At 50.0% G+C, this 14,015-nt stretch overlaps 1 protein-coding gene across 2 annotated transcripts in view; it reads right to left on the bottom strand.

Moving 5' to 3' along the window:
* Window positions 1-10,906, bottom strand: part of LHPP (phospholysine phosphohistidine inorganic pyrophosphate phosphatase) — a 127,297-nt gene extending 116,391 nt beyond the window's left edge. The window contains exon 1 of one of the 2 annotated variants that reach the window (XM_053584156.1): window positions 9,069-10,906. In XM_053584156.1, the coding sequence (XP_053440131.1) occupies window positions 9,069-9,193 (125 nt within the window). In that variant the 5' untranslated portion in view covers window positions 9,194-10,906. The remainder of the gene's footprint in view (window positions 1-9,068) is intronic. The other variant, XM_053584155.1, reaches the window with a different exon arrangement.
* Between the last annotated feature and the right edge of the window lie 3,109 nt (window positions 10,907-14,015).

The raw sequence follows: 14,015 nt of genomic DNA, 5'->3' as shown, positions 1-14,015 counted from the left end.
CATCTGTAAAGTGAGGCACTAACAGCAGCTACTGGACGGGCCACTATGTGATGACCATATTAAAAAACAAACATATGGGAAGCACCTGCCACATTTCAAATACTCAGTAAGTGGTGATGACTGCAGCAGTGACAATGAAAACCCAGTGTGGGTACTGGGGCATCGCAGCCCTCAAGGCAGGCAGAGTTTCACAGGAGCAGCCAGGTGGGGACCCTGCGGGGAATCCAGGACAGAGGGAGCCCCAGTGCTAGCTAACAGGAGAACGGCCTACTCACCTGTTCATACTGAATCCTGGCGGCAAGCTGAGAAGGGGGTTCATAGTCCCATTTCCAGATAGGGACTGCTGCTTGGAGGGGCAGAGCCTGGACTCATGAATGCTTCTGTTTTAGCTGGCTCAGGCTGGGTTTGAACCTGCCACCCTCTGTATATGTGGCTGGTGCCTTAACCACCATGCTACAGGCTCTGAGCCAATGCTTCTGTTTTAAAGCAAGGTGGTGGCTCGACAACTAAAAGGCTGCTTATTTGCAAAGCAACCCCCTCTTCAAAATTATCTGACCCTTCAAACAAAATGCTCCTTTAGCTCCTATATGTGGTATAAGTAAAATATGGGTTCAAGAGAAAGTATCTTACTTAATTCTCACTCCCTGTGACACAGATACTACAGGTAAGAAACTGAGGCACATAAATGCTAAGGAACTTGCTTGAGACCACAGAGAAACGATGGGGCAGAGCTGGGACTGGAAGCCCAGGCTCTCACCCACCACAGCTGATACCTCCCACTTTTTTTTTTTTTTTTTTTTTTGAGATGAGGTCTTGCTATGCTGCCCGGGCTGGCTTTGCACTCCTGGGTCCAAGCCATCCTCCAGCCTCAGCCTCCCAAGTAGCTGGAACTACAGACATGTACTCTCACTTTTTAGGTGATAGGAAAAGCTCTGTGACAGGTAAGAGGTGGCACCTGCCCTGGCAGGGGCACCAGCCTCTACTCCTTCCCCTCAAGAAGTGTCTTTGAGCAAGCCTGTCACCTGTCCAAACATTAGGCTCCTCCTCTACAAGCTGGGCAGCAACTGCCTGTGCCCAGGGCACAGGAGATCAGCCAGCACACTGCAGCGGGACAGGCACGGGCACTGCTTTGCCAATCCTTATCTCTGTGTGTCGTTGGCATGCCGGGGGCACAGTCACAGCTCCATTTTATAAACTTCAAGAGTGACTTGTGCCCACTCACCTCCCCACTGGTCAAGGGCTTCCTCCCAGAGGCAGCATCTGTCCTAGAATCCCTACCAGCTGCCCTCAACTTTCACAGGGTGACCCCTGCCCACCAAGGCTGAGATCAGAAACTGAGAATCAGCTCTCACTATGGACAGCAATGCCATGGCTGAGCCTCCCACAGCCAGTGTTCCTCACTTTGTTTCCACGCAATACAAGTCTGTGAAGTGTTATCATTCCAACACAGCTACAATGGTGTGGTCATGTTTCCTTTCTTTTTCTTAACAAAAATGGAACTTTATATACATTATTCACTTAGTATATATAACATCCATGTCACATAAACTGACGTCAACGTTGAGCAGAGCTAACTCACTACTTCTCAGCTGTGTACAGTCTGCAGTCTGTACGAGCCTGATGTATCCATCCCACCCCTGCAGACAGCACCTTGCGCAGGCACACGTGCAAAATCACAAATGCTAGTGTCGTGTGGTCCACCACCCCAGACTCCCATGTAGTTACCAAGACGTTGTCATCATTTCATTGAATGACCTCAAAATAACATCATAAATTTAAATACAGAAAACATAAAACTATTCAGACGTTCTTTTATCTGTTTAAAAAATTACTTTTTCTTCTTCTTCTTTTTTTTTTTTTTAGAGACAGGATCTTGCTATGTTGCCCAGCCTAGAGTGCAGTGGCTATTCAGAGGCACAATCCCACTACTGATCAGCATGGGAGTTTTGACCTGCTCCATTTCTAACCTGGGCTGGTTTACCCCTCCTTAGGCAACCTAGTCCCCCTCCCCAGAGGTCAACATATTGATGCCAAACTTACAGCAGACACCCAATTGGCATAGAACACGATAGCCCAGAACTCCTGACTCCAGCGATCCTCCTGTATCAGCCTCCCTAATAGCTTGTCTCAGCCTCCCTAATAGCTGGGACTACAGGTGTGGGCCACCGCATCCAGCTGCTTTTTTTAAATGTTTAAGAGTTCCACACCATAGCAGGGCATTGTGGCGGGCACCTGTAGTCCCAGCTACTCGGGAGGCTAAGGCAAGAGGATCGCTTGAGCCCAAGAGTTTGAGTTTGCTGTGAGCTATGATGCCATAGCACTCTACCGAGGGTGACATAATGAGACTCTGTCTCAAAAAAAGAAGAGTTCTATACCAAATTTGATTTGGGGGATAAATGCTCTGAGGTTATATAGAGTTCAAAACCCCTGGCTTGGGGACCTACCAGGGGTCTCTGGCCTCCAGTGACGTGCACTCACAAAACACAAGTCTGATATGAGGAGGGCAGGGGCAGTGGAGAGTGTGACAGGTGGGTGCCCCCAGGACTGGACTGAACAACAGTCAGGGAAGGGGCGGCTATGTCTCAAAATCCTCTGTGCAAAATCCAAAGGAAAGATCTGGAAGGATCTGCCATTGTCACCCTGGGGAAGTGACTGGGTGGGGCTGATGACAGAGGACTTAGACTTTTCACTCGATATAGTCATGTTCTGGTGGGAACATTTACATAAGGAAGCCATCTGTTTCTCATGAAATGTAAAAAGTCGGAAGTTCAGAGAGAAAACAGAGCTGGGATGAGGACAGCGTGCTCCTCTCACCTTCCCTCACCTCTGAAGACAGTGTGCTTCACCTCCTCACTGTCAATGGCACCACGGATGACATCACACGACAAACACCCTTGTCCAAGGTCCAGGCTGAGTTAGGAAAGCTCAAACAAAACGGCCCTGCCCCTGCAAAATCCTCCAGTGCCCCTCTGGCAGGTGCCATGCCCTGTGCTGGGGGTGGGATGAGGCCCGTGTTGTTGTTGTTGTTATAATTATTACTGCTACTCTCAGGCACCTGAGTCCTGTCTCCCTAGGACAGATGGTGGCAGGGCAGCCAAACACAGAGGAGGAGACCCTAGGGTCCCAGGATAAGTTGGACTTCAAAGTTTGCCTGGTGCTGGACTCTTGCTGCTCCAAGACTTCCTGGGAGCCACCTGTGTTTAAAGAGGGTCCCCAAGGCTGCTGGGGCACACGGAGGATTGACAGGTGCCACTGGAAGGGCTGTGGCCCTGGCTCAGCAGCACCAGGGAGATTGGGCGGTCGTGGGTGGGAATTGCTTTATGAGGCTGCCTTGGGCCAGCCAGGCTTCCTTCCTTCCGCCGGCTCCAAAAAGGCCAGGCTGGACCTGGGCTGGGCCCAGCAGATGTGCTTTAGTGGCCAGGACAGGATGCAGTAAATGCCCACCCCCTTTTCACATGCAGATGCCTCTGGGCTATGGGCTGGGGCCCTAGGCTGGCCTCTGTAGCCCCTGCTGTGCTGAGCCCAACTTCTGAATGGCTCCCCTTGGGGAGCCCAATCTGCCCAAGAATGGGCTTCAATAAAGGGGTTGTTGGGGGGGACTCAGCTGGTCACAGATGTCTCGAGCCTGTGGCCACGCCCACCCACAAGTCCTAGAGCAAAAAGTGCCCCCCTTCCAGCCAGCACCATCACTACAACTGGGGTGGGGGAGAGGGCAGCACCAGCCTGGGCCTCCGTCCCTCCACCTGGGACGCTCTTAGCCCAGGGTCTTCTGATCCCAGCCACTCAGCTCACCAAGAGGACTGCATGGCCAGGGCCACTCCCCCATCCCATCCTGGGCTGCCCATCTCTCGGGCACAGGGCTCCTCTTCTGCAGAGTCCAGCAGCAGGACAGAGGCTGCCATCTTCCTGCGCCCTGTCACAAAGCAGCCACACCCAGGAGGGTGTTCTTAGCATCATGAGGGTGTGAAAGAATGAACATGCAAGTGCACTTTTAATGGGGGCTCAGCTACTTTTTCTCCTTCTGCCAGTTCCTGAATCCCTCTAAGCCTTGATCCTTGCCTGGAAATGGGCACTCCGACCTTAGGGCTGCCATGAAGCGAGGTGGGTGGTAGGTACCTGCCCCGCAGAGGGCAGGCCACCCTCAATGAATGGTGACTACTGTTACTGCAGCAGTGTTATTTTAACAAGTCCAGTTTATACTCTCCTGTGCTCTGTGTCTCTCAATAAAATCTGAGGACACCTGTCACCACACAAAATCCAGGGAGAAGAGTGGCCACAGCGAATCGCCCCTCCCAGGCTCACAGCACGGGGCATGGGGGCGGGGGGGGCTGCCATGCTGCCATGAGGCCTGTGCTCCCTCGGGACCCTAAGCCCCATCATACTCTGGTCTCACCCCAGGAGCTTCCTTTGAGCCCCCCTCCCCAGGACTTCAAAGGAAACTGTGCATATCAAGGTGGCCACACAGTGAAAGGTGGCAGCTGAAGAGGCACACAGTCCCCTGCACGCACAGAGCAATAACAGTGTCCCTATCTCTAGAAAATCTCCATGGAAAACTCCAAAAGCAGGAATATTTTATGGATGGGAAGTTTTCACTACCCCTTAGGCATCTGTCACAGCGCCTAGGGGCACATGGCAGAGAGCTGCAAGGTTTCCCTGCCCTGAGTGTGACGGGTCACCGGAGGAGGCTGGGTTTGAGTGAGGATGCTTTGTCCTTGAAGAACAACAGAAGAGCTGAAGAGAGCAAATGATGTTAGTAAGAACCGAAGGGCACCCCCCGTGTGGGCTGGGAGAGGTGCCACAAAGGTCACTTGAGAAGGGCCTGATGGACCAGGTGGAGGGTGGGATGGGTGTGGAGCATGGAAGCTCAGGGGGTTTCAGAAACCACGCCAAGAGTTCTATGGGTCCCAGGACAGCACAATGATAAACCTCCAAGGACCACAAGTATGCACCAGCACCAAAAACAACCCTGTAGGCCTCTCTCAGCTATGTAACCCACCCACTGTTGTGTATTTTAGCTTGTTATTATATTGTTGTTGTTGTATTTATACAATGTAGCTATTACCAGAGACACCAGCTGATGCAGTCTGAGTCCTTCCAGCATCTTTATGCAAACACCACAGTGTGAATAAGCACTTGCATTTCTGCCTTTCCACACCATGCAGCCTGTGTGTGCCTGCTGTCTCCACTAGCAGTAGACTGTGGAGAGGGGCGCTCCCTCCTTCTCATGCTGCTGGTACTCCCATTTATAGACAGTTGGCCTCCATACTCCCTAGTGATGGGGACCTGACCTGTTTCCAGTCTTTTGCTTATTGCAAAAGGCACTGTTGTGAATGACTGTGCACTTGTGTCATTTCTCATGTACGATTTAGAACAGATTCCCAGAAGTGGAACTGCTGTTAGATAACGTCAAATGTATCTTCAGCAAGCAACACAGAGCTGGGTCTGTTTCCAGACTCGCCAAGAGAACAAGTTTTCAAAGTTTTGGATTTTTGCCAATTTTCTCAAATTGATGACAAATGGTATCTTGGTATAGTTTTAATTTGCATTTCTCTTATCTAAGTAAGGCCAAGCATCTCTCAGGTTCCTCATCTTTCCTTTCATGTCCTTTGTCCATATTCCTATTGGGCTGCTGATTTGCTGTTGCTGATTCTAAATTTTGAGCAATGATGTAAAGACCTTCTCTCAATCCAAGACTTGAAAGGAACTCCCCTCTGTTTTCATTTGTACTCATATGTTTTCACTTTTTACATTTACATTTCTTTTTTTTTTTTTTATTGTTGGGGATTCATTGAGGGTACAATAAGCCAGGTTACACTGATTGCAATTGTTAGGTAAAGTCCCTCTTGCAATCATGTCTTGCCCCCATAAAGTGTGACACACACCAAGGCCCCACCCCCTTCCCTCCGTCCCTTTTTCTGCTTCCCCCCCATAACCTTAATTGTCATTAATTGTCCTCATATCAAAATTGAGTACATAGGATTCATGCTTCTCCATTCTTGTGATGCTTTACTAAGAATAATGTCTTCCACTATATATGTATACCATGGAATACTATTCAGCCATTAAAAAAAATGGAGACTTTACATCCTTCGTATTGACATTTAAATTTCTTTAAAACATAAACTGGATCACATGACATGCCTACCTAAAGTCTTCACTGACTTCCTACCACTCGGGATAAAGTCTGGACACCTCTCCGCAGCCCTCAAGTCCCTGCCTGGTGCATCCACTCCCCTCGACTCCTTCCTGGGGACACAGGGCCCTTCGGCTCCTTGCACGTGCCAAGAGTTCCCTCTTCACAGGCCCTGGAGGCCGCTGTTCCTTCTGCCATGAATGCACTTCCTCTGCCCAGATGGCACTCTCCTAGCCTCTGGTTTGGCACAATGGCTTCTCCTCAGAACTGGGCAGACCCCCTGTCCAGCACAGGCCTCCTCACCCCATCACATTCTCTCAGCACCCTTCTGCCTTCATACTGCTTATGCCAACCTGTGGTGACTTGGTCTACTCATCTGTCTGCAGGCTTACCCTCCATCTCCCCTCCAGACGTGAGCCTCAGGAGGCCCTGTCTGCCTCAAGTCACAGCACGGAGGTGCTGGCTTCCTGTGTCCCCAAATGAGCTCAGTGCCCTCTGCTCCATTCCCACAGGTGCCACCACATAATGCTGTCATCTGTAATGGAGCTAGTCTAAAGGTTTGGGGTTAATGGAGAATAAGGCAGAGTCCAGGAAGCCACTCAAACACCCAGGACTTGGCTGGGCATAGGGCTTACACCTGTAAAACCAGCACTCTGGGAGGCCAAGGCTGAAGGACTACTTGAGCTCAAGAGTTTGAGACCAGCCTAAGCAAGTACAAGATTCCATTTCTACTAAAAAAATAGAAAAATTTGGCTTGGCGCCTGTGGCTCAAGAAGCTAAGATGCCAGCCACATACACCTGAGCTGGCGGGTTCGAATCCAGCCCAAGCCCGCCAAACAATAATAACGGCTGCAATCAAAAAAATAGCCAGGCATTGTGGCCAGGTGCCTGTAGTCCCAGCTACTTGGGAGGAAGAGGCAGGAGAATCACTTGAGCCCAGGAGTTGGAGGTTGCTGTGAGCTGTGATGCCACAGCACTCTACCCAGGGCAAGAGCTTGAGGCTCTGTCTCAAAAAAAAAAAAAAAATAGAAAAATTAGCTCAAGTGGGTGGCACCTGTGGCTCAAAGGAGTAGGGCGCCGGCCCCATATACCGGGAGGTGGTGGGTTCAAACCCAGCCCCAGCCAAAAACTGCAAAAAAAAAAATTAGCTCGGTGTTGGGGTGGATGCCTGTAGTCTCAGCTACTTAGGAGGCTGAAGCAGGAGGATGGCTTGAACCCAGGAGCTTGAGGTTGCTGTGAGTTTGGCTGATACTCAAGTCAAGAGAGTGAGACTCAGTCTCAAAAAAAAAAAAAGCCAGACGTAGTTACTCACACTTATAATCCTAGCACTCTGGAAGGCTGAGATGGGAATATCCCTTGAGCTCAGGAGTTCAAGACCAGCCTGAGGGGCGGTGCCTGTGGCTCAAGGAGTAGGGCGCTGGCCCCATATACCAGAGGTGGTGGGTTCAAACCCGGCCCCAGCCAAAAAAAAATTCAAAAAAAAAAAAGACCAGCCTGAGCAAGAGTGAGACCCCCATCTCCACTAAAAATAGAAAAATTAGTCAGGTATGGTGGCAGGTGCCTATAGTCCCAGCTACTCAGGAGGCTGAGGCAGGAGAATTGCTTGAACCCAGGAGTGTGAGGATACGGTGAGCTAGGCTGATGCCACAGCACTCTAGCCCAGGTGACAGAGGGAGATTTTGTCTCTAAAAACAAACAAGAAACAAAAACAGGCTTGGTACCTGTAGCTCAGTGGTTAGGGCACCAGCCACATACACCAGGGCTGGCGGGTTTGAACCCAGCCCGGGCCTGCTAAACAACAATGACAACTATAACAACAACAAAATAGCTGAGCATTGTGGTGGGCGCCTGTAGTCCCAGCTACTTGGGAGGCTAAGGCAAGAGAATAGCTTAAGCCCAAGAGTTTGAGGTTGCTGTTAGCTGTGAAGCCAAAGCACTTTACCGAGGGCAACATAGTGAGACTCTGTCTCAAAAAAAAAAAAGAAAGAAAGAAAAAAGAAACAAAAACAATGAGACTTAACATGGAGGCCAACCGCAGGACCGAGGGTCTCCCAGGTCTGGGCCGTGTGTGCTCCTGAAGGCAGGACTCCCTTTTCCCAGTTTCCAGACCCCCAAACACATACTGCTTTGCTTCGCAGGACAGTTCCCACACATACAGACCACAGACTGGTAGGGTGGAGTCTCTAAAGAAGCAACAAGAGGCTCACTTAACTGCCATCTACAGGTAGGTAAACAGAGCCAGGAAGGTGAGGCCATCAAGCCACAGTCTCCCAGCTAGTGACTCTGGGAGGCCAAGCCCTGGGCAATTAGCCCTTCCCAACTGCCTATCAACATCATGCAGTCCTGACCAGTGATGCCCAAGTGAGGCCTTATACAAAGTCCGGGTCCAGTTATGGTCCTGGAAGTATCTTCCATGGGCAAGGCTTCTGGGCCAGACCTGCTCCCTCCATTATCTAAACCAATGCAGTCCCCTAAAATTATAATGTAAGCCTCACATGTAATTTAAAGTTTTCTAGTAAGCTAGAAAGTAAAAGAAGTAAAAGAAAAGAAAAAGATGGAATCCATTTAATATTTTATTGAAACGAATGCAGTATATTACAAGTATTATAATTTTCATATAAAATAATTGTAATAAGCTATTTACACTTTCTCACTAAATCTTGTTAATCCGGTGTGTACATTTAGAGCCTATGTAAATTCAGGCCAGCCACACCGCAAGCTCTTGGCAGCTACACGGACCAAGAGGCTGCCCTGCGGCCAGCTGGTAGGGGAAAGGCCGCGTCTCTAAGCACCCGGGGCTGACACCAGGCTAGGACAGCCACTCAGCGCAGGTATGGGGCGGGGCAGGGGCGGGGCCAGGACGGGAGCCCCGCCCCCGGCACCAGACAGAGACCCGGAGCCCAGCGCCCACAGCCCCAACCGGCGATCCACTCACCTCGCCACTGCTTCCACGGAGCCGGCGATCGGCGTGCCACCCCCTGGGCCGAAGTCGCACAGCACGCCCGAGATGTCGAGCAGCACCCCGCGCAAGCCAGCCAGACACTCGCCCCACGCGGCCATTGCACTCCTCGGTGTACCTCAGACTGCGCGTCCCAACCGGCGGCCGGTCCCGGGACCGCCCTGCCGCGCAGGGGCACCTGGGAAATGTAGTCCGGGGGCGCGGGCGCGGCCGGGCGCAAACCTGAAACTGCGGACACTGCCTCCGAGCTTCCGGGTCGCGCGCCTCCAAAGTGCTGTTCTTTTCCGGATCTTTCTTTTCTGGAGAACCGTGGACAAACAGCAGCAAAGGCAGAAAACAAGTCCCAAGGAAACAGTGAAAAGCAATTTGAGACAAGAAGGTACCTGTAAAAATGACAAAACCTAACGCGAACAGGCTGTGCCAGCGCTTCGTTGTGGCCTCATCCTCTGGCGGGGAGTGTCACAACCCTAAAAGCCAGTAGGACCCCCTGATGGACAGTCCCGCGCCTGTTAAGCGACACTAAGGAAATGAGTTCAAAGACGATGACTACAGTGTAAGCGATAATGCCAAAACAAGCTGGAAGAAATTAAAAGTTCAAGGACGAAGACCGTGAAAAATATTATAGCAAGGCTGCTGAAAAAAATACGTTATCCAGGGCAGCGCCTGTGGCTCAGTGGGGAGGGCGCCGGCCCCGTATACCGAGGGTGGAGGGTTCAAACTCGACCCCAGCTAAACTGCTACAAAAAAAATAGCCGGGCGTTGTGGCGGGCGCCTGTAGTCCCAGCTGCTCGGGAGGCTGAGGCAGGAGAATCGCCTAAGCCCAAGGGCTGGAAGCTGCTGTGAGCTGTGACGTCATGGCACCCTACCAAGGGCGACAAAGTGAGACTCTGTCTCCAAAAAAAAAATGACATAAAAAGCCCTCTGACCCTTTCAAGTAATTAAATTGAAAAAAATTTGTTATGATTGAGCTTTAAGGTTTCATAGGAGGAGAACTATATCATTTTGCCACTTCATTTCAGACTCTTCTGTTTTTTGTTTTTTTTTTTAAAGAAACATGGTCTTGTTCTGTCACCCCAGGCTGGAGTGCAGTGGCACAACCACATTGCTATGATGCCCACCCAAGCTGCTCTCAAACTCTGGTCGCAAGTGATCCTCTTACCTGGACCTCCCGAAAGGCTGGGACTACAAATTTGAGTCACCATGCCCCGGCCATTTCAGACTGCTGATTCACAGAAAGGATAAAAAATTCATCAGAATGTTAGAACTTGAACCCAGTTCAATGAATTGTGCATGTTTTATTGATAAACTTATGGGAGGAGCAGTTTACAGTTGTCTACAGAGAAGTGTAAAATGTAGTTCCTGCCCTTGGGGGCTCTACCATGTGGAGAGGGGGAGTATTATACTTTTATGGTATTCTTAGTTGCAGACTATAGAAATCATTCCAACTAGGGTTTTGCTTATATGGGGCATAAAGGTGCTTACAGATTCCTGGGCATTAAGGTGTCAAGCTCAAGTAACCGCACAGCCACAGCCAGAAGCCAGGCATCTACTGCTCCATTGGGACCACTGCCTCCATCACTTGGCTCCTAAGATGCCAGGTCCACTGGCACAGCTGCCCCAAAGAACCCAGCACATCCACCACTGTGTCCTCTGTAGATTCTCTCACCTGTGGCCACCACCTCTCTGTGGCTACTACCTCTCTTTCACTGTCTGGCTTAGTGGAGCCTAGTCCAACCTGCAAAGGGGTCTGGGAAGTGCAGTTTCTTTGAAGTCTTTTTTTTTTTTTTTTTTGAGACAGAGTCTCAATTTATGGCCCTCAATAGAGTGCCATGGCATCACACAGCTCACAGCAACCTCCAACTCCTGGGCTTAAGCGATTGTCTTGCCTCAGCCTCCCCAGTAGCTGGGACTACAGGCGCCTGCCACAACGCCCGGCTATTTTTTTTGGTTGCAGTTCAGCCGGGCCGGGTTTGAACCCGCCACCCTCGGTATATGGGACCGGTGCCTAACCAACTGAGCCACAGGCGCCGCCCCTAGGAAGTGCAGTTTCTAGCCTTCCAGACTGGTACAGGAGCTGAGTGAGTCAGTCTGGAAAATCTACCACAAACATGAGCCACACATATTTGGAGCCTATGTTCTGCACAGCGAGCTCTAGGTGTGAAAGAAAAGGATAGTCCAAGGTGTGATCTTTGCCTTCAAGGGTCAAGACTGGGCAGAAAACAAGGGAACATCTTCAGGATTGCTGACTTAGTAGTGTATGCTGATTGCCAATGAGCAACACAGATGTAGCCAGGAGAATGTACTCCGTGGGCTATGGAGGGCAGAAGTGGCTTCTGGGCAGGGGACAATCTGAAATGGACATTGGAGAATGGTTGGGCTTTGGCTTCATGCCAAGGAGATGGAGAAGGTCACTTCTGCCAGTGGTGTGAGCCTACGTGTAATTCTCTTTTTCAATTAGTTGTGTGTGCCCTTGGACAAATTATTTTCCATCTCTAGATTATAGGAGACAGGATAATGCCCCCTTGAGATGGCCACATCCTGATCTCCAATTGCAGGCTCAGTGCCTTGTAGTTCAGCAGCTAGGGCGTCAGCCATATACACCTGAGCTGGCGGGTGCGAATCTGGGCTGGGCCTGCTAAAATAACAATGGTAGCTGCAACAAAAAATGGCCAGGCATTGTGGCAGGCGCCTGTAGTCCCAGCTGCTTGGGAAGCTGAGGCAAGAGAATGGCTTGAGCCCAGGAGTTGGAGGTTGCCGTGAGCTGTGACGCCACAGCACTCTACCCAGGGAGACATAGTGAAACTCTGTCTCAAACAAACAAAAACAACTTATATTGCAAAAGGGATTTTGCAGATGTAAGTAAGCCTAAAATCTTGTGAAGAGATTATTTTGGGTGAGCCAAGTGGGCACATGTAATCACACAAGTCCTCATAAGAGAAGAGGGGGGGCAGGCGAGGTAGCTTATACCTGTAATCCCAGCACTCTGGGAAGCTGAGACAAGTGGATTGCTTGAGCTCACGAGATTGAGACCAGCCTGAGCCAGAGTGAGACTTTGTCTCTGAAAAATAGCTGGGCGTTGTGGCAGGCACCTGTAGTCCCAGCTACTAGGAAGGCTCAGGCAAGACAATAGGTTGAGCCTAAGAGTTTGAGGTTGCTGAGAGCTCTGATGCCATAGCACTCCATTGGGAGCAAGAAAGTGAGATTCTATCTCAAAAAAAGAGAGAGAGAGAGGAAGAAGGAGGCAGGAAAGCCAGAGTCAGAGAAGGAGATGTAAGAAAGAAGCAGAAGTCAGGGAAAGGAAATGTGAAAATTCTACACTATTGTTCTTGAATATGAAGGTGCCACGAGCCAGGAAATGCAGGCGGCCTTTAGCAGGGGGAAGAGGCAAAGAAAGGGATTCTCCCCTGGTGCCTTCAAGACTGCAGTCCTGCTGACACCCGGATTTTAGGACTTCTTACCTCAAGAACTGTAAGATAATAAATCTGAGGGCCAGGCGCGGTGGCTCATGCCTGTAATCCTAGCACTCTGGGAGGCTGAGGCAGGTGGATTTTCTGAGCTCACAGGTTCGAGACCAGCCTGACCAAGAGTGAGACCCTGCCTGTAGTCCCAGCTACTTGAGAGGCTGAGGCAAGAGAATCTCTTGAGCCCAAGAGTTTGAAGTTGCTGTGAACTATGATGCCACAGCACTCTACTGGTGGCAAGAAAGTGAGACTCTGTCTCAAAAAAAAAAATAATAATAAATATATTGTTTTAAGCCACTGTATTCGTAGTAATTTGTTATAGCAGTGACAGGAAATGAATATATGAACCCAGGCCTCTCACCTGAAAAATGGCAGGTGGGTCCAAGGTGGCAAGTCTCTGAGTGTGGGCCACTGATGAGCTGAGATCTGATAGAAAAATCCAAGACCTTTCTTTGGATGTAACAGGTGAAGGACGTTGTCAAAGTGAGGGTTGCATTTGGCTGCATGTAACAGAAACCAGCAATAGCTGCTTAATGACATAGGGTTATTTTACCTGAAATATCAAAAAGCCAAGAGGAAGGCAACCCTGGACAGGGACAAGAGCCAGCAAGGATAGGCTGCTTCTGTCTTTCTGCTCTGCCACCCTCAGCATGTGGCTTTCACCCTCCCTCCTCTCAAGATGCCAGCTGCACACCCAGGTGTCATGGCTGCATTTCAGGCAGATAGGAGGGAATGGAAAAAAGCCGTGTAACAACGGAGTCTTGCCTTTTATACCAGAGAAACAAAAGCCTCCCTGGGATCCTGATCCAATGGACTCTTTCTTTCTTTCTTTTTTTTGAGATAGAGTCTCACTCAGTCGCCCTGGTGTTGAGTGCCATGATGTCATAGCTCACAACAACCCCAAACTCTTGGGCTCAAGTGATTCTTTTGCCTCAGCTTCCCAAGTAGCTGGGACTACAGGCACCTGCCACAACACTCAGCTAGTTTTTAGAGGCAGGGTCTCCCTCTTGCTCAGGCTGGTCTCAAACTCCTGAGCTTGGGCAATCTACCTGCCTCGGCCTCCCGCAGTGCTAGATTACAGGTGTAAGCCACTGTATCTGGCCCCCAATGGACTCTTATTTGCATATTTTAGGCAGAGCTGGTCAGGTAGCACATCAGCCCCACAGTGTGCAAAGATGTGTGCTTCATCACCTGTGCTTTGGGCCCATTATGTTTCCAAAAACAACTCTTAAAATTCATGGCTGAATTTCAGCTCCAACTATCAATCCATCTATCTCTATTGCTGTGTAGACACATGTATAATCCTTCCAGGTTTACTTATATTAGTTGGGACTCTTTGGTTACCAGTGAAACAAAATATCAAATGGCTTAACTTTTAAAGTAATTTATTGGCTCACACAATCAGATAGTGTAGCAATTGATAACTTCAGGCAGGGCTGATTATCAGCTTCAGGGTTCATGG

Source organism: Nycticebus coucang, chromosome 3, assembly GCF_027406575.1.
Source record: "Nycticebus coucang isolate mNycCou1 chromosome 3, mNycCou1.pri, whole genome shotgun sequence".
NCBI classification, from domain to species: Eukaryota; Metazoa; Chordata; class Mammalia; order Primates; family Lorisidae; genus Nycticebus; species Nycticebus coucang.
This window is presented reverse-complemented; position numbering and strand designations above follow the sequence as displayed.